Here is a 21,424-nt window from a genome sequence, read left to right as displayed (position 1 = left end):
CAGTTATGAATTCTCTTACAAGATAATCAACAACTATAAAGTTTTCATCAAATCAAGCTTAACTCTTGGTAACTTCACAGAGACATTTATGTAACTTTCTTGAAATCAAAGGGGAAGTTCTTCCCTATTGCTTTCTGAGATCCCAATCTGATGATCTGTTTTCCTGGTATTCTGGAGGCCTTCCATATAAGTACAGGTAGACCTCGAGTTATAACAATGTGTTTAGTAACTGTTCAAAATTACAATGGCACTGAAAAAAGTGACTTATGACCGTTTTTCACACTTACAACCATTGCTGCATCCCCATGGTCATGCAATCAAAATTCAGATGCTTTGGCAACTGACTCATATTTATGACTGTTGCATGTCCCAGGTTCATATGATTACCTTTTGAGATCTTCTAAAAAAATCAACGTCAACTGGGCACGCCAGATTCATGTAACCGTGTTATTAACTTAAAAACTGTTGTGATTCACTCAAAAACTGTGACCAGTAAGATTGTAAAATGGGACAAAATTCACTTAACAACTGTTTTGCTTAGCAACTGAACTCTTAGGCTCAATTGTGGTGCTAAGTCGAGGTCTGCTTGTACTAAGTCGAGGACTGCTTGTACTAACCAGGTCCAGCCTAACTAGCTTCCATGCCTAGTCAAGAGGGAAAAGGAATTTAGGACAAGTTGCATTTTGCAAAAGATAGCTAAATCTACAATTCAGAACTTGATGAGGCCATTTAAGTTGCTAAGTTCCACCATTCCCTGTATGATTAAAGAAGTCAGTGTTAAAGTTACTAGCATGAGACTATTTTCTTATATAAGACAAGAAATCATGGCTAGGGGATTGCTGTTTTTTATTATTGCTAAAGGATAAATCAAGGAGTTCCATTCATAAACAGTGCCATGATCACCATGTAAAATGGAGAAAATACTAGAGATATATTTTCTTACGGGGGAAGGAAAGAGGAAAGATGAAACAGGTAATACTTACTAATGTCATAATTCCTAGTCTGTCTACTTCTCGAGCAGGACTGTGTGGCATTCTTCGAGGAGTAGAAAGCCCACTACCTGGTGGAGAGGAGCCAGAAAGGTTTCTGCTAGGAAAGGGGGGTGGGATAGAGTTCATTGATCGAAATTGACCGGGATTGTCTAAACTCCCACCATCAACACGGCTTTCTATCTCCTCTGCTCTTTGCTCAGTGTTTTCCTTTTCTTCTTGGATCAATCTAAAAGATTAACAAATGATGCAATTCATTTAACCAAAGCAACACTGCAACCAGCAAGTACAACAGTTGGCGTATATCAAAATGTATCTACAGCCCAATGGCAAATTTGGGAAAGGATACATATTTAAGCTCCAAGCAGAACAAAAGTAAATAACTGCAATCTACATGCTGAATTTGTTTATCAACATCTGTTGAATTATTTTAAGTATACTTTCATGTAATATGAAATTACTGAATTATAGAATTAACCTTAGGATCTGTATAGAATTGCTTGATACAATTGTAGGAATAAAATAGAAACATAATTTTCAAATAAAGACTGCTGAAATTATTCCATGCAGTACAAACTCCAGTTCATTGGAGTTACGTGGCCAATACACACACACACACACACACACACTTATCAACTAAGATCAAAAATAATTTATAATTAAATTGATTTAGAAAAAAATGCATCTTAGCAAGTACTTTTCTTAAAAATTCATTGACAATTACAATTAGTTGGGATAAATAAGTTGTAGTATCTAAATTTTAATATATACTCTATTACAAATCATAATGAAAGATAACCAACCAATATCCTATTTCTTAATAACACATCACTGAAGAAATGTTTATTCAGATTCAGATTCTTACAATAAGAGCAGTTAGGGTTACCCTAACCCTATTTTGGGGGAAATGAAAAACTTTGCTTGCTAATTCTAGCCAACAGAAAATAAGTTGCTTTACAGAGATTACTGCCTTGATCGTCCTGTTTTTCAGTATGCTAGGTATAATGAATTGGTAAGCAAAACAAAAAAGTTACTGATAGCTAAAACTCATCGATTACAACCCATAAAATATTAATTTAGTTTGTATATTTCTGATAAAATTCATGGCATGGACTAGGTTATCTGAGGGACCTCCCCCATTGTATCTGCCCACCCCACCAGATCTGGCCAAGAGGGTATGCTGTAGTCATGTCTTATCAGTGAATTACATTTGGCAAGTCCCAGGAGACAAGCCTTCTTTGACAGGGCAACAGTCTTTAGGAATCCCCCCCCTCTTATAGAATGGGGTCCTAATATTATTAGTTGCACCTACAGGTCAAGCCACTGAAAGGAAGCGAGCCTTCTAATGTTATGTGAATAAAAGGGCATTAGTGAACTTCAAATGTAACACTGGAAAACAATGACAAAAAGAAATCCTGTACCTAATTTCTTTATTGATGGCATCCAATTGCTCCTGAAGCATCATGGCTAAGGTCTGTGCATCTGCCTGACCACTAGGTGACAAGAGATCAACTGAGCTGAATATAGTTTCTCTGTCCTCTTCGCCATCTGAGATATCAGCATCACTCTCAAAGGCTTGTGCAACATTTGCCAACACACTTGCTTGTTGTGCACGTTCCCAATCTTGCTCATTAAGAGTCTGAACCTGTTTAATACATAATTACAGCTGTAATTTTAAATATCTCTTCCATTAATAAATAATTATATATATAGTCGGTATAACTTCACTTACATGCTGCAGAAATCAATCACAACAGCAGTATTTAGAATGCAGTAAAAGCAAAACAAACATTAGATTATATTCACGGAACATACTTTATGATCAAAAACCAAGAAATTAAATATATAAAGACAACATTATAAAATATAAGCAAGACTTATTTAAAAACTTCTGTATATGTAGTTTTTAATAACAGAAAAAAATCTATACAGACTAATAGCAAAGGAGTCTAGAGAATCTTTGTTTAACTGAAAACGAATCATGTACCAGTGAAACTGTCCTTTGATCCCCATTTGGCTACTCCTGTTAAGAAATACTAGTGTGTCAACTATTGCTCAATCCTGTCGTCCCCCCCTTTATCAGGCAGAATTAATAGGAAGAAACAAGCTTTATTTTAAAACCCAGGCTTGTAAAGAAGGAACAAAATAGGATTAGATGATTTACTCAATAAACTACACATGCAACTTGGTCTTGATAAATCAGGATCCATTAGAATCCCAGTTTATATGAACACAGCATACAGGCTAGATCCAGATTTCCCCGATTAAATTTCACTTAAGAGAAACAGAAATGGGGAATATGCAAATATCAACCTTTTTCTATCTAGCAGGAGCCAAGGCTGGGTCTGAGACTATTCCACAATGGAAAATAGTTTTAAGTTGTGAAATAGTAAGTCTAGATCCAATCTCTATGCAAATGCTTTTAGATGCACTGGTGAAGCTGTTGGACTAGTACCTGGGAGATCAGATTCAAGTCTACCCACAGTCATGGAAGCTCACTGGGTGATTTTTGAGCCAATCACTATATGTCTCAGCCCAACCTATCATACTGGGCTGTTCTGGTGGAATAACAGTAGGAGAGAGTGCTATGTAAGCTGCCTTGAGCTCCTGGAGAAAAAGCAGGATATACTGTATATACTCGAGTACAAGCCTAGTTTTTCAGCCCATTTTTTGTGCTGAAAAAATCCCCCTCGGCTTATACTCGAGTCAGATTCCCCTCTGAAAAAAAAAATGGTGTGGAGTCGCGGCCTCCGGCGGCAGCGACTCCCAACAGCCCAGCCGGGAAGGGAAAGGCAAAAGGCGCTTTGCCTTTCCCTTCCCGAGGCGGCGGGACTGGGGCGCGTCGGCGGCAGCGACTCCCAACAGCCCCAGCCGGGAAGGGAAAGGCAAAAGCGTTTTGCCTTTCCCTTCCCGAGGCGGCGGGACTGGGGCCGCTCCGGCGGCAGCGACTCCCAAGAGCCCCAGCCGGGAAGGAAAGGCAAAAGTGCTTTGCCTTTCCTTCCCGAGGCGGCGGGACTGGGGCCGCGCCAGCGGTAGTGACTCCTGACTCAGGGGCCTCCGAGGGAGGGGAAGAGAGTGACTCCTGCCTCCCGCTGTCATCATCATCTTCTTCTTTTGGGTTAGTGAATCAATTAAACCTTTCATGATAGTGAGATCGTTTCCCAAATTAATTATTTTTATTTTTGAAATTTACCAGTAGCTGCTGCATTTCCCACTCTCGGCTTATACTCGAGTCAATAAGTTTTCCCAGTTTTTTGTGTAAAATTAGGTGCCTCGGCTTATATTCGGGTCGACTTATACTCGAGTATATACGGTAAATGAAAGAATCGAAATAGCAGATGGAGAACCATCGTAAATTAAAATATCTGTTTCCAGTTTCCCGGTAAGCAATGTTGAAATCAACTGTCTTATCTGTTTAATGCTACATACAAAGTACCAATCAAATATTTAAAACCAGCTGCCCAACTCTGGGGGCTGGATGCAGTAATCTATGATAGCTTATCAAGGAAACATTCCACATAAATCTTACTTCTGTAGGCGGACTGAGGGAAGATTAATTTTGCATAATTAGTACAGTGCAATGCATTGAGTTATTGAAGTATTGTAAGTAATGAATATAGCCTTATTTATTTCATATTGATATATGAATATAAACATACACATGCATTGTTTGCACAATTTTGCTTTTGCTATGGTTATATTTTGCAATTCATATTCCCATCTGCCTCCTGCATTAAGACTTGCTCATAACAGCTGCTTCAAATGCATGTTTTTTAATACAGAACCTGAAATACATAGTTCTCAGTCTTGTAGCAAAACAAGCTATATGGAATGTTATTTACTTTAAAATAAAAATGTTTCAGGGTAAACACTCTTCCCCAATATAAAACAATAAAAGCAACAATAGCACAGCCCAAGCCACCTATACATAATGGTATTAGCATAGTTTTAGACCAGATAAAAAGCAGGAAAATCTTTGAAGACTTCTATCAATAAACTGAACCAGTTTAGTCTAATGGTTAATGCAATAGACTAGAAGCAGAAAAACCTAGTCTTGCTTTAGCTCTAGGAAGACAACAATGGCAAATCACTTTTCAAAACATTATCTAGAAAATTGCATAGAATTCCCCATGCAGGGGGAGTCAAGACTGACTTGAAGATAAATTAATAAATATTTTTAAATGGTGCACTAGCTTAAGCTATTTTTAAAATTAATTGCTTAAATTCCCACTTACCCTTGAAGGTTCATCTCGCAGAGCTGCTAAGCGTCCTTTCTGGGGCCGTCTTAGAACTGAGGTGCTGTAGGAATCTGTCTGATTGTCTGCTATAACTGAAGGTGCCAGTGGATATCTAAAATCTGGTACACTACCTAAATGTGGCCCTCTGAAAACAGATGCACATTTAGCATTAATAATTACTCTCCTATAGGTTCAGTTAGTTGTTGACAGTGAAATGAATTAATTTAACACATCTTGAATGCAGAACTATTTTTATTAATAATTATACCTATGATGAAGGGCAGGGGCCCTGATCCTTAACTGGTCATTTTCAGCCCTTATTGCTTCAATGTTTACTACCAACTGATCCTGTAAAAAAGAAAGATTATTCACATAACTTAATGTTACAGGTGCAGACTTTTTTAAACATGTCCAAATATTTTAGATAATTCTAAATTTTAAATTTGAGTGCCTTTTGAATAAAAACAAAAATATTTTGTGTTATCACCAAAATACACTTCATTCTTTCATTATTACTAGTATAGCTATGAATAATTTAACTGGTTCACCAAACACAGGTTTTGAAAAAAGAATAGTGAAGCAAAACAGTTAAGATCCACAATCAGCTACAGTTTTGATATCATATTTTTAAAAAGTTACAATTACAAACCAAAAAAAAATCACAATTTGTGCATAGTTGTAATGGATTATTATGTTTGGGCTACTATATTATCCTTGGCATGAAACCTTTAAAACTATGGAAAGTGAAATATTATTGCTAGTGCAGAAATGACTGCAACAAAAAGGCATAATATATTAAAACTTCACAAAAGTTAAGTCTCATTTTTATTTTATTTTTTCATTACAACTTAAGTCAACATTTTTATTTTCATTTTTACCTTTTCATTTTGAAGCTCCTCCACCTGTTTCTTGGTGCTTTCTATTTCATGGAGAAGGGAATTCTGGTATTAAAGTTAATTCAAAAGTTCATTAATACAAAGAGCTGTTAAGATTTGGGTCTGCATTTTTTTAAAAAAATACTCTTTACTATTTTACTTTTACAATTATAAAATACTTCATTCTTCCATTTATCCTGGCTGATATACCCATTCTTTGCAACCTTTCTACTAAACAAGGCCCCATGCTTTCTACTTATTTAAAAACGACATAGACTATTATTTATTTCTTGATCCCCAGATCCTAAGTTTCAGGATAGGAAGATGCATAACAGTTAATTCAGTCCATTGTATACGTAGATATAATTGCCTTTTGTTGCCAATAAGAAAGGAGAGATTATAGCACTAGACTGTCATTACTTTTATCTATTAACAACTGTAGATAGATAGATAGATAGAGAGAGAGAGAGAGAGAGAGAGAGAGAGAGAGAGAGAGAGAGAGAGAGAGGTGGATATAGACAGACAGAAGTTTGTGTTTATAGTTTTTACAATGTTTTATCAATTTATCAAGCATCCACTGCACTAGAATCAATATTCATTCATATTTACTTTATCTTCCAGAGCTGCCATTCTTTCTTTAAGGTGAAGCTGAAGTCTCTCATTAGATTCAGATAAAAGTTTATCAACTGTATCAGATAAACGTTTATTATGTTCTTCATTCATCTTCTCTCTTTGCCGAGCCTAAATAAGAGGAATAGGAGGAAAGGGCAGTAAAAAATAAGTAACAAGAATGAGCACCACTATGTTTTGCATACTTAATGTATCTCAACCCTGGATTTTTATCAGGCTTTATCTTTGTTTTCCCAAACATGATACCTAGCAAATTTTATATCATTATCATCTAAGTTAACTCTTTTGAAAGGCCACATGAAATAACAGATTGGTTGAAATAGACATTTGTTCATATAGTTACCAGATGTCAATCCTGACTCAAGTGAAAACTGTTGTGTGATTTTAACATTGTTTCATTACAGGCAGATGATTCTGTTCCTACTTAACCCTTTAATGCTACCTAATTTGTTTTTACTGGTATTTCGTGTATACTCCAAGACAAGTTTTACCCACCTTATTTTAACTTCATGTAAACTATGCTTTCCTCTGCCAACCTGAACGTCATCAGTTTTTTATGTCAAAGAAAAGAGACACAATGTTATCACTGTAATGACATACCCTTAGTAGTTCTTGATTTTTCTCTTCTAGCTGTGTTTCCATTTGTCTCAATCGTTCTTCAATGTTTCCATGTCTTTCTTCAGCCTGCCATTTTAAATAATACTGGTAATTAAAATCTAAGAATGCATTAGAAGAAAAAATATTAGCAAACAAGCATATCATGCTGTATGAGACTGCTATTTTTGTTCACACACTGCAAGATGTTCAAGATATATTACTGCCAAGGCTGGCAAAACACAGTGGATGAATTCATGCATCAAATGAGCTATTTATTTTCTCACCCCATAACATCTTGCTATGATGATTGAAGCAACAGGAAGTCTTGACAAAAGAGATACCTTTGCATTATGCATCTCAAAAAAAAAAACCTCTATTATCTTCCCCACATTCATTTTAATGTGTGAAAGTTTTGTTTTTTAAAACAACAACAAGCAGTAGCAAGCAGAAATAAGGACTTAAGTCCTTTGTATAAATTCTACCTTCCTAGACAGGGAAGTATATTCGAACAGATTAACATCTTTAGTTGCAGAATTCCGAGAAGGCAAACAGTCAAGCTACAAAAATAAGGAATAGAATGGTAGCAAGAAAAAACAAAAAGGAAATGAAGTGACATTAAGAATTTACTTTTAAAGTAACAGAAAGTGCTGAGATGAATATGCTAACAATGAAATTGAAAGAAAAAGACAACTCTGAATTCTTTACAATTTGGAACAATTGGTATAAATGGCTAACAAACAGAACCAAGAAGTGAGACAAAAATGTTAATTGAAACAACCCTTAAGAAAGTAAAGTAAAATTTTGTAAACTATATAAAGATGTAAGAATAGTAATTATAGCTAAAGATATTATTTAATAGTAGATAAACGCAATATAATGCAATATGATATTTAAATCAAAATCTTGTTTAGATGCCAAGAACGTTGTTGATACCATGATGTTTTACGATATTAAAAAAAAGAGAAAATTAATAAAAATTATTTTTTAAAAACACACCAAATGACAGCTACAGAATGGCATAGAATATTATAACATTGGAAATACTGAAAGATACTTTTGAAAACTGGAAACAGAAGTTAATATTGACAATGTCAAGAGTGATGTTTGCTTCTATGGCTAGACTGTGTGCAAAAGATGTTTTGACAAGACAGAGTTGACACTGGAGGTAAATCTACAAACAGAAGTTTACACAATGACATAAAACAGATGTTTCATTGGGCATATCAAATAGTTAATGCTGATTAAACCAGTTAAACTGAAAAGTTAATGCCAATGTTAATCAAAAGTGAATTACAAATAAGCCAAGTAACCTGGATAATTCTTTTATATTGGATTTACAGAAGAGACTTTCTAAAGCTAAGATGAATCTTGTGAGAAAGGGTAAAAAGGAGTGAAAAGAAATTGAGTTCCATAACGTTATTTGAATGTTGAATTACTACTTGAATAGAATAAAGATTAAGACTGTTAAAAGTAAAAAAAAAAAAAAGAATTTACTTTTAAATATTGGGTACAAAATTGCTGGAGTCCTTAATCTGTCCTACTAAGAACTGGAAAAAGAGTTTATAAGACAGTATTTAAATCAGGCACAAAAGGCTATTTCAATATCTTCAAAGCAATTAAAAATAATGAACTACTATATCAAAGGATTAGAAAGCAAGATAAACATAGGCAATTTGAATTACCTGGTTAAAAAATGAAATGCAAGAAATCCCAAATGATCAAGAACCAACTGCTTCTACTAAATATATATCATAACAGTCAGCCTACCTTAGTAAGTGCTGCTACTCTCTGAGCCAATTCAGCCTCTACTTCTGGCAGAGTTTCAGCTTTTCTCAGAGTTTGCTGCAATTTTTGTTCAGCCAGTTCTAATCGTTCTTGTAACTGCCTATTCTTGTCTTCACTCTGGAAGCAAAAATAAAGTTGCTTAAAGCAACAGCTGCAGACATTATTCTGTGTGATATTTTAATAGTTTCTGCATTAGCAAAAATACTTGAGCAAATTGATGTGTGAGATTGCTGAAATTATATACAACCATACAACACAACATTCAAAAGCAGATTTATGTATGACCATTACAAAATGTACATTATTCTATTAAAAATGTGTAAAAAACTTCATTTTGTCTGCCCTAACTGAATTTTGGGATTCAATTTTATTGGGTAAAACTGAACTTTTGCAAAAGTGTTATGGATGCCACCGCAATATTAAATGCAGACTTAGGCAAAAAGACACTTTTTTGTCTTTTTTATTTTATTTTATCCTAAATAAAAATATCACAGAGTTTTCAAAATAAAAAGTCAAACACTAATTAAATGCATCCACTCCATGTAAATCCTAATCTTTGTAATTATCTTCTGTTATCCTGAGTTTGCTCCCCATGAGGGTGCTTTATCTCCTTCAGCCAAAAGCCATCTAAGATTGTGACAACTCTCCCCTTTCCTTTCCACAGGGGATTTCATTTATAATTTATTTTTAGTTTAGTTTTTTTTTAAAGGGGTAATAAATTTGCATAAATTTTATCCATGTCAAAATAGATTGAATTATTATATATATATTCCCCTTCTGATCCAGAATTTTTAGTATTAATTTATGGAAACCTCAAAGTATTATTTAAATAAGTTTACCTGTCGATGCAATGAATCTTTGTTAGCAATTTCATTTTCAAGTTTATCATTAAGATCATGCACAGATGTAGTTTCACGTTGTGCAGCGAGGTAGCGTTTTTCAAGAGTTGTAATTCTTTCTTCCATATCTTCCTTCTGAGCCATTGCCTAAATTAACATTGTCAGAAAATTACAGAAATATATTCTCCCTCCAACAGGTTGTCTTAAAAATTAATAGCTTTTATTATAGAAACCTAAGGGAATGACCCAAACAACCATATGGGATACAATTTGTAACAACTGCAGCTTTCTTTAATCTGCAAACTACTAATTATACTAAAAGCATTCACCATTAAAAGTGTAAATATTCCAAATATATAGTTTACTTTTGATATTTGAGGAAAAAATTGAGAATAATTGTATTTGGAAACAGAAATAAGCTATTTAAAAAAAAACCTCCAGAAATTCCATGGGAAAGGGGAATCTTTTAGCCCCAAAATATTATTTCAAACTTTGCATATCTACCAAGTACCAACATTCTTATCCTTCTTAGTAGGAAGTGTAATAGGACATCTTTTTTTTAGAATCCATCAATAATCAATATTTCTGAGCTGACCAATTTTAGAAGACATAGTAATATCAATAGGTCTCAATATGCCAAATTAGCTTTGTTTTGTGTGATCATCATACTGATTCACATGGCATGGAAATTGAGAACAATAGAGTTTTTAATAAAAACAACTATAAAAGCAGTTGTTCTTCTCAGGTTGAGAACTTATTGATATGTAGTTAATGGAAATATCCTAAACTTAGAACTTACATCAGACGACAAGACATGCTTAACTCATGGGGAAAACAAGTACACCGAACAGTGAATATAATTAAGTAATTAAAATCATATTTAAAAGTGATTTATTCTTACTTCTCGTACGTCTCTTTGCAACTTCGTGTTCATTTCTTCAGATTTGATTAGATCTTTTCTAGCAGTATCAAGATCTTCTTCCAGTTCTGCTACTCTGTTAGAAAGGGCAGTGATTCTCTCTTTCATTTGCGACTGTTCTTTAGTTTGCTTTTCTATGATATCTTGAAGTTCTATCACTTTAGCAAGATCTTCATCATGATTCAAAGAGCCATTGGAAGATCTCTATTTAGAGGAGGAAAAAGCCAGTTAATTAAAAAAAACATTAACACTATGAACATAGATATGTGCCATATAATTCTTCATACTGAACCACAGGTCCCCAATCTTTCCAGCTTGATGGCCCAGCATGAGGAGGATAGGGGATAGTTCCGTGAGAATGACAGAGCTCCATTTGCACAAGTGCAAGCTCCTGCCACTTGCAGCTCCACTCACACGAGCGGCAGGTGCTTGTGTAGCTCACATGGTCCAGTTCCGAACTGGCCACTACCTGAGCCATACCCCAGGGGTTGGGGACCTCTGTACTAAATCACCAATTCAAGGGAGAACAAAAGAATAAATAGCTTGTTCTTATTACTTTTCAGGATTTTTTTTTACCATTGTGGAGTTCTGGTCTTCACTCAAAATTAAAGAACCTGCCAAAAACATTTTCTGCCTGAAAATGGTATTTCTCTTATTACTTGAACATCTTCTGTCAAAGAATGATATTGTATATAGATTAAATGATCAAGAAAATAACACATTAAAATAGCTTACTTGCTCTTTTTTTACTGGAATGGTTCGGAGAAATAAGTTATATTGCTGCACACAAGCAGATTTTGTCCTCTCAAAAAATTGAAAAGGCTAATGAAAAGATGCTTTAAACATACCTTCCCATTAGTGCTAGGTATATTCTCTTGATGATTAATATCAGACATTCCATCAGCTTGTGTTCTTTTTTGATTGTTTTGTTCTTTCAAAATCATTAACTGGAATAAAAAGAATAAAATACTATATTAAATGACATGCAGTACTTAAAATAAAAAAGGAACATTTAGCACATATTTGCAATGATAATATTCACAAAATATATTCACGAATGGATAATGATGATAGATATATTAATGACCTTAATTTTAAAGAACCATGGTCAATTCCTATAATCTATTCAGAAGATGTTGATCAAATAACAAGCCTGCCTTAAAACATAATACAAAAAATTTCTAACAATAAATCAGCAATTGTCATATATTAGTAATCAAGATTGGTCAATCGATTTTTAATTTAAGCTAAAACAGTTTAGGTATCTGCTAGTGAAAACTCAATCCTCGTGAAAAGATTCCATGGAAAATTAATAGCTACACAGTTATGAACCTGGACAGGTGATTTTTAGAATTCTGAAAAAGTTCAAGAAAGCAGTAGTGGGAGCTTGCATATTTTTTAAACTGGAGAAATTAATTGGTAGTTCATAAGCTGTGAACAGGAAAGTATCAGACCATGCCTTTCCAGTCTGATCATCTAGAAGGACCCGTTGAAAGTATCCCTTTTTTGCAAGCTACATGAACCACACAGAATGCCCAACCTGTGGAATACTATTCTATTCTATTCTATTCTATTCTATTCTATTCTATTCTGTTCTGTTCTGTTCTGTTCTGTTCTGTTCTGTTCTATGTAGTTCCAACTGTATTGTAATTGCAATGTTAAGTCCATATTAACAAATTAAATGTTTTATTTCACTATGACTTTGCTCACCTGAGTGAGGTATATCTACTTTGGAATTTGATTTTCCAGCAAGGTATTAATTTTACCCATGAAATCTGTCTCATACACCCCCCAAAGACCCCCCAGTTTTGGTCCCACCCATTTCATACTATATTATAATATATATCACTAGCCTAATTTCTCAGGGCCAAAGAAACTGCCAAACAGCCCCTGATTACAAGCAAGCTTTCCCTTCCTTGATAGGTCCTGTGCAAACCTGACGTTTTTTTTTTACATTTGTAGTTTACTGGAAATAACTTACCTCTTTATGTGTAGTACCTAGTTCTTCCTCTAACAAGCTACATCGTTCAAGTGCTACTCGTAATCTTTCTCTTACCTAGGAAATTAAAGTTAAGATATAAACACCAAACAATTCTGCTGGCATTAGATGCTGAAATATTCAGTAACTATCAAGAATAAACTTATATCAGTAATGTTGGTGAATGGGGATAAATCTTAAAAACAACACAAATTTATCAACACATTTCCGGTGACTGGAACCATCAAGTGATTAAGCAAAACTAATTATAAGCCATTGTGCATTGTCTATTACTTTTGATTTTTTCTATAATAGAAAGGCACATGGGGTAGACTATATGGTATCCTTTTAGATTAGTCATATGGTCAATAATTATGGAAATGATCATGAGGTATTATGGAAGCTGTAGTCCATCCATGGATGTACTGGACAACCACTACCACCGAACTTCATAACAAATGAATTATCACAGCAGAAATTTAAATTAATGCCAATACTGCTATATTAGTTGTGATTTATGCCATGTACCAGAGCTGAGGCAACAATAAGCTTTGCCTAAATAGAAATTGGAAGGGCAATATTTATTTTTGCTTCATTTTATGATTTAGATCAACTTACAACACCAATTTTGAATTTTGGTCTGTTGATGTACAAACAAAACATATTACATAAGCAACAGATGTGTAGTCTATATCTCCATTTTTTTAAAAAAATACCAGACTGCTCTTAAATGAAAAGAATTGAAAGAACTAATTTTCATACTAATAAGATAATAGTTACTATATGTTTTTAACATATATATTGGGAGTTACACTGTACACTGCCTAGAGTTTTCTTGGAGCTGGGCAGCCTTAATGAATCCAATAAAATAAATAAATGAAAACAAAATTATCATGAAGAAGAAAAAACATCAGTAATCATTTACCTTTTCATCAAGGGCTTTGTGATGTTCAAATAGGGACTTCAGTGCTTTGAGAACTTCAACTTCACTAGAAACACCAGCTGGAGATTGAGCTTGTCTTTTTACTACGGTCATTCTTAAAGACCTTTCATGCCGGGAAACAAGGCATTCCAAATGTTCTAGTAGTAACTGAAAATCAAATGCAATTACACGAGAAAAAAGCAGTATATATTAAACTGAAGAAAATGATATTCAAATATATTTCACTATCAGTGAGACAAAATAGTGAGAAAAAAATAATATGTTTATCTTCTTGATCGATGTAATGGAGAACATGGTAATGTTGAATGTTTCTGATTTAGTTGCTTAAGTTATCCAGGAAATCTGATAACTTGACTGGTCCCTTAGCAACTGTTTGAAGTTCTGACAAACCCCAAGCATGGGATTTATGACATAGTTTTGAAGCTCTGATGTCCACCCGAAACAATACGTGATCACATTTTGAGCTCTCAACAACTGCCCTGTATTTACGGTCATTTGTAGCACCCTGTACCTGTGATTTATAATGTTTTTGCCAGAAAACTGCGTTTACTACCGATTTCTGGGAAAACCCATCCCATTGCAAACAAGGGTTTTTTAACAATCATGACATTCACTTAATGACTGCGGGATCTGCTTAAAGATCACTAAAAAAGTAATAAAATTGGGTCTGGTCATGTGGTGACTCACTTTATAACCATCACAACTTATGACCAAAATTGTGAGCGCCCTCATAGATGTAAGTCAAGAGCTATCTGTAAGTTATCTTAAAACTAGGAATGAGTATCACATTGTAATATGCAATAACCATATAAGTATAATACCATAAACATTATTTGGCTTTATATACTTAGAGACGTCAATATCATCTACATAATTTTTAATACTCTACAGAGCATATAAATACAGCAGACATTGCTTCATGTCAGAAGCTTTACTTGTTGCATCACTTTAAAGTGAGTGATATTTGGGGAGGAGGAATTTAAAGGTTAAATTTCTACAAAACTAACCTACACAAACACATTGAAACTTTGTTAGGAAAGTCTATAATCACACACAATTCTACATTCTCATTGTTTTAATCTGAAGTAGCTTGTTCACCTACATTTCTTTGTAAAAATGGGCCATTTCAAAATAAGGAAAGAGTGCCATTTAAATATTTGTTATAACATCTGATTATATCTTGAACACTTTTCTTTAAAAAATATATCTCTAACTCTAATTTCTTTAAATAGAAATTGTTCTGAAAAAATTAATCAGCAAATTTTGTGCTTGACAGATTTCAGGTTTCACAAGAGTATCAGGCAGTGCATGTAAATCATGGATTGCTAATCTCTGCTTTGAATGATTTTGCATTCATTAAATAGTGATACACCCACTGAAGTGTAAGTTCATGACAGCCAGTTGAGTTTACCTTTCTCATATTTCTATTGTGTAATAAAAAACTGGATTAATAGGTTAGGCTAATGACTGCAAATATCAACTTTGAGTCTTTTCAGAAAACTCAGTTAAAGGATCGCTGAGAGACTATATATTAATGACCTGAAATTAGAAATCCAATAGTTTTGGTATATGAAAAGCACATTTAATAACAAGGGAACAAATTATCCTACATAAATATTATGCAAGTTAAATACACAGTCTTGATACATGAAATGTTTTTCTTAATAGGTGGAAGTTGCTAAAATTAAGGCAAATAAATAAAATGGATAATTTTATTCACTACCGCATGAAGGGTTCCATTCCAAGAAAAATTCCTAGCACAAAATACAAACAAATGATACCAGAAGATGAACTGACTCTTGTATTGTTTCTTTCTGCTTTCAGTTCTGCAATTTCCTCTTCCCTTTCAAGGAGTTGCTCTCTGCATATGTTAAGCTCTTTAGTAAGTGCTGCAAACTCCTGAAAAAATATAAGCAAATAATAATTATAAACATTCACATCAATATGTATTGTATACAGCAATAGAATATAGATAACTTTGACTGAAGTTATACTAAAACAAAATACTATGCAGGGTATCTTAATATCACTTCTAGCAATCATGATTATACTTTATACAGCAGTACTCAACACGAGCCATTCTATTTCATCCAAGCCTTCTATTTCTATTGGATGAAAATCACTAGGGAATCCCCAAGTTGAAAATAAGTAATGGTAGAGACTTCTGATAAATGTCAAGAAAGCAGCATAGTTCTGTTTATATTATTACCTGGAGACCATCTCAACCCAAGGGCATGTTTATGTTTTTAAAGAATAAAGTAATGCTAATATTAATATTATTCTAAGTATGTAAACTGAATTAAATGATCATTCTGGCATACACAACTTTGAATATTATTACATCATCGGACAGAATTCCTTGTTCTATCTACTATACAAGACTTCGCTACTTTTCTGGTTTAAAACAAAGTATGACTTCTAACAAAGAAATACCGGTAGTGCCAAATATTACACAGTATCAACATCTCACATAACATTCAGGAAGAAACAGGAATTGGATGTCAATGAGAAAACTTTTTCCATAAAAAGTCAGTGATTGGCCCAAACTCATCCAATGAGATATTGTAGCCAAGAAATTTTTTTTAATGATAAATGCAACCAGGAAGAACTGACAATCCATTTGTGGCATAGTTAGCAAAATTAAGTCTGACGTTTCTTTTTTTTTCTATCAATAAGTAAAATTTACCATTTTGTTTCCCACTGCTAAGTGTCCTTCCAAATCTTAGCACAGCTCTTTTGTACATCCAGGAGGGGAAAATATCCAATTCAATTTCTGGTTTGAATATCAGTTCCCCTCCTTTGTGTCATCCATAAGAGTCATTTGTATTATATTTAAATTCCCCATCGAATTAATTTCATAGACATTCATTATAGCTCATTCTTGTTTTACAATTTATTAGAACATTGTCAATTTTATCAAATGTCTGAATCTATTCTATCCAAAACCTTGGCTGAGAGGTATTCAAGAGTTTGTATTAAGGATTTTGTGCTCCATTTTCTTTATCCTTTGGCTCTAGTGTCTAACTTCAATGTTTCTTCATAAAAAAACAAAATTAAAGTGATTTTTTTCATGTTAGAAAAATATTTTCTAAATAATTCAAAACTATAATTCTAACTATAATTCTGCCTCCTTAATCTGCTATCAACTTTCTAAAATCTGTATACCATTTTGCAACAATCCAAACAATCATATATTTTAAAAACTGTTTAAATCAAATTTACTCCATCATCTTTTAAGGAGGTAGAAACTCACCCGATGAACATTGTAAAATCTTGCCAGTTTGAAGGAACTTAAATCTTTCCAATATACAAAAAAATTAAAAAAGAATCAAAGATTTGATTAAAATATAAGACATAGTTGAACTTAATGTAAAGCTTGATGTAAACCTATCTCCAGCCACTCCACATATAAGCTGACTGTAAAGGCAGTTCTGCAGTCTACTCACAAGGAGCAGGTATCTGGAGTTACCTGAATGATCTCAATGAATTCTCCTTTGTTACAGAGAATTACACCAGCTTGGATCCACTGTCCAGTCACAATTCCCCTTACAAAAGCTGTCTTGCTAGTCAGCAAAAGCCAGCAAGACATCAGTTCACCGTGAAGCTCAAAGGAAGTATCTGATCCGAATATTAACCCAATACAAAAGCTTGGTTTAAATTATTGGAAAACTATACTACTTCTACATGGATGAGTTTGAATAAACTTCCCACCGTCTTGTGACGCCATATTGGAGACAGTAATCTGTCTGAAAGTACTGCTTAGATTTACACCAGATGCATCAGTCTACAACTTGCAGATGCTTTACATATTTTTCTTCAATTAAACTTCTGGCTTTACCCTTAGAGACAAAAATAAACACATCTCTTAAACTTTCTCAGAACACAGCAATACAGCTAGTAAGCGTCTATATATCCAGGTTTGAGGATTTTGGAAAGGGGTAGCAAATAATGTTATTAATCAGAATATTAAATATAGTTTGGATAATTCTAGAAAATATTATATGTTCAAACAATCTTTTCCATATTTTCTAGCCACAGTTTATATTCTATGCTTATGAAATTTTGTGTCACTTTTCAGCATGTATTCTTATGCTATCACAGTATTATTACCAAAATATTTCATTACAGTATTCTTAAAGACACTGGCATTGAAAGTATTCATCAATGTAATTCTTCTTGGATTGACTTTACTGTATTCTTTTTTTACCAGTTGCTTTTATGATTTTTCCTTTATGGACCATCTGCAGTCAGATGAATTGAGCAAAATAAAACAATTAATAAGCTATCAAGGGAAATCCAACAATGATTTAAACAATAACAATTATTTCAGTTTTATTTTCAAGATAATCAATCCCATTTCCTAATTCCAGAAAATCCATCTTAAGCAGCAAAGGATAGATATACCTTTGCTGAACATTCTTATTTTCCTTATTTTCAAGTGAAACTAATGTAAGATAGTTGTTCTCCAAAGCCTCTCCCTGAATGGCCAGAAATTGCCTACTACATTTCCCCTTTCTTCAACATGGACAAGTAAGACTTCATTAGTTTGGTAATGAAATAATGAATATGTGTCCATGCATACACAAACACCCACATGGCACTGCTTGGTTTGTTTCATGACTTGAGTAAAACAGGTGATGGTGAAGATCAAGAGGCTCACTATTATCCCTCCATGTAAAATTCAATGTAAATGTTTCTTCCGACATGCCATGTAATGTTTCATGCCTAGGTATTAACCAGAGTGTGGAATTGAAAAATAATAGAGAAAATATTTCATGGACATGCGAAAGGTCAGTTTTCTACTATTCCCGACAGTCCTTCCAAACACCTGAGAATTTTATTAGGTTCATGAATTCTATCACATTGCCTCAGGTGAAGTCTCCACAATCACCAGAGCAGAATTTAAAAACATTTTGTTGCTTGGAAAATAAAATAAGATTATAATTCCATGTTCATTACTTTCTAGGAATATAGAAACAGGTGATTAAAAACTCTTTAGCTTCTTTGTGTCTGCTGCTCCTTCCAGAAATTCAAGCTCTAATCCTTATTTAGGAACGAAATACACTAATCTACTTATACAATGTATGGGAAAGCCAAGAGAGCCAGTTTTAATACAGTTTAGAATACAAATATAATAAAGTTAATTATTAGTTTGTGTTTTATGCAATGATTAAAAACTTTGAACAGATTGCTCTGGACAGCAGTTGACATTTTTCTTTTTATAATCTTGTAAATATTAAACCTATTTATGATGATTTTGCTGTCATCGTGTTTATATCTTTAAAATACTTGTCTATTTGACTAATAGGAGGAAAAATAACCAGCTGATCAACAGAAAGATACATGTATCTTTTGACAGTCATGGATAACTTTTAGAAATCCAAACTACTGCCATTTTAAATTAAGAGAAAGCTTACAGCAAATAATAGTTCTTTTTACCCCCTTTTTAAACCAACAATTGGAGAATCAAACTTGCTATGGTAATATATAACTTTGTAATGAACCTATTGCTTTTATGGATTTTGTCCCTATATGCAATAATATCTAAAAGAAGTATATGGCAATAGCTTACATTTTCAGCAACTACAAGTCAACTTTTTTCTAATGCATCCTTCCTATGCTAATTTACCTAAAAAGAAAATTTAACAGTATTTTATTTGAAAGTTGTCGTGCATTCAAAGTTGACAAGAGTAGTTTAATATTCTGTTATCCTTTTTAAGGCATTTATCTGCAGTATTTGAGGAGGAAGAAGAAAAGCATTTCTCTAAATTGTCTCTTTTTAATGCATAATGCAAAGGAGATTTTTTTTTAAAAAAAATTGAATAATCCAGTAATTCTAGTTCAACAAGTTTGTAATATGAGAAAAACAACTTTTTTTCAATAAATCTTAAAAGCATTAATTGCCTCTTATATCACTTTTAGATGTTATATTTTTATAAAATTAAATTTTTCATTTTTGTTAACAGTTCACATTAAAAGATAAATGACATTGAAAATTAATGAAAATATTGCTGAACAATGAAAACTATCAGAATCTTAAGAACAAAATTCTTATTTTGACAAATGGTATGCATATTAATGAACGTTATTATATTGTCACTTTGGAACTGATTTTGCATGAATAAGAAGGTAAAAACAAATTATTTTTGTGAAGTTTAATTGATCACATGTACCACTGTTTACGTTTTACTATTTTTACCATATTTCTCACAAAATAACGCCGGGCCTTATTTTTTTTTTTTGAGCCCCGAAAAAACAGCTAGGATGTCTTTTTGGGGGGTGAATTAATTTCCCCCCCCCCCCCCGCGCGCACCAGCGCCGACTCCAACAACAGCATCTGAGTCGCTCCCGCTTTTCCCCCATCCCCGTAACAACTGGAAAAAAAAGATTTTGAGGTACCTGGGAGCGCCACGCGCTGCGTTTTGGTTTAATCCCGAGTGGCTGGGTGGGCGTGAGAAGAGCCGAGCGAGCGTCTCTGCTGCTGCTACCCTTGGTGCTCCAGCCTCAGGCTCTGCAAGTTTTCAAAAGTCCTGGTGCGCAGCCCATTCCTGCACTCCAAGCGCCCAGGCTGAGCTGCAGCTGTCCCTCTCTTGCCAGCGCCGTCTCCAATAACAGTGGCAGCAGCGGCGGGGACCGTGGAAGCATTTCAGCCGCTTCTCGGATGGAGGAGCCACTCCCGTAACTTCCACGGTTCCCGCCGCTGCTGCTGCTGTTATTGGAGATGGCGCTGGCGAGAGAGGGACAGCTGCAGCTCGGCCTGGGCGCTTGGAATGCAGGAACGGGCTGCGCACCAGGACTTTTGAAAACTTGCAGAGCCCGAGGCTGGAACACCAAGGGTAGCAGCAGCAGAGACGCTCGCTCGGCTCTTCTCACGCCCACCCAGCCGCTCAGGATTAAACCAAAACACAGCGCGCGGCGCTCCCAGGTACCTCAAAAACTTTTTTCCCCTGTTGTTATGGGGATGGGGGAAAAGCAGGAGCGACTCAGACGCTGTTGTTGGAGACGGCGTGGCGAGAGAGGCGCCAGAACCGGTGGGAAACGTGGAAGCTACAGAGGCCTGAGAAGCGACTGAAACACTGCTGGACATCCACGCCAACGCCACCTGTCTGCTGACCCGGGTAAGGGAGGGGTAAGGGAGCCCTCCATGCTCCACCATGGTGTTAGGAGCGGCTGATGGTAGCTGCCATCATAGCTGCCCGCGGGGTACTACCCCCCTTCCCCCCAATTTTGCATGTTTTAAACTAGGCCTATATTTGGGGGGAGGGGCTAGAAAACATGCTGGGTCTTCCTATTGGGGGAGGCCGTATTGTTGGAGAAACACGGTACATGTCTTAGTTAAAATAAAGAACATTAAAGAATAAAAGTCTACAAGAGTTATTTCTTGAATAAAAAAGAACGGAATGCTATTTAAAATCTATTTCTAATTTGGCTTTTTAGCAGTAGCAGAATCAAGAAACACATTTCACAACAAAAATCAAAAGGTTGTTGACTTCCGGTTTGTCGGCTTCGCGAGCGGCAGGGATTTGCGAAGCTGCGCGATCCCTGCCGCGCTAGCCGTTTTTGGGGCTCCGACCCAGCCGGGTACGGAGCTAGGCTGCCCTGCAGGGGCAGCTGAAGGTAGGGGGATCCGG

The 21,424-nt window shown here is 34.8% G+C and overlaps 1 protein-coding gene across 9 annotated transcripts in view; it reads right to left on the bottom strand.

Annotated features, from left to right (window-relative positions):
* PPFIA1 (PPFI scaffold protein A1) overlaps nucleotides 1-21,424 on the bottom strand; it is a 54,192-nt gene that overhangs the window by 18,954 nt on the left and 13,814 nt on the right. For all 9 annotated transcript variants that reach the window (XM_087951148.1, XM_087951149.1, XM_087951151.1 and 6 more), the window contains exons 3-16: nucleotides 15,591-15,692; nucleotides 13,776-13,940; nucleotides 12,854-12,928; nucleotides 11,721-11,819; nucleotides 10,855-11,076; nucleotides 9,954-10,100; nucleotides 9,097-9,231; nucleotides 7,333-7,416; nucleotides 6,712-6,843; nucleotides 6,106-6,168; nucleotides 5,496-5,575; nucleotides 5,225-5,372; nucleotides 2,411-2,634; nucleotides 984-1,218 (exon numbers count right to left, since the gene is read on the bottom strand). In XM_087951148.1, the coding sequence (XP_087807274.1) occupies nucleotides 984-1,218; nucleotides 2,411-2,634; nucleotides 5,225-5,372; nucleotides 5,496-5,575; nucleotides 6,106-6,168; nucleotides 6,712-6,843; nucleotides 7,333-7,416; nucleotides 9,097-9,231; nucleotides 9,954-10,100; nucleotides 10,855-11,076; nucleotides 11,721-11,819; nucleotides 12,854-12,928; nucleotides 13,776-13,940; nucleotides 15,591-15,692 (1,911 nt within the window). The remainder of the gene's footprint in view (nucleotides 1-983; nucleotides 1,219-2,410; nucleotides 2,635-5,224; nucleotides 5,373-5,495; nucleotides 5,576-6,105; nucleotides 6,169-6,711; nucleotides 6,844-7,332; nucleotides 7,417-9,096; nucleotides 9,232-9,953; nucleotides 10,101-10,854; nucleotides 11,077-11,720; nucleotides 11,820-12,853; nucleotides 12,929-13,775; nucleotides 13,941-15,590; nucleotides 15,693-21,424) is intronic.

Source organism: Notechis scutatus, chromosome 1, assembly GCF_049901735.1.
Source record: "Notechis scutatus isolate UNSWTSFEM ecotype Mainland chromosome 1, rNotScu1.2, whole genome shotgun sequence".
NCBI classification, from domain to species: Eukaryota; Metazoa; Chordata; class Lepidosauria; order Squamata; family Elapidae; genus Notechis; species Notechis scutatus.
Note: the sequence above shows the minus strand (reverse complement) of the source record. Positions and strands in the feature narration are given on the sequence as shown.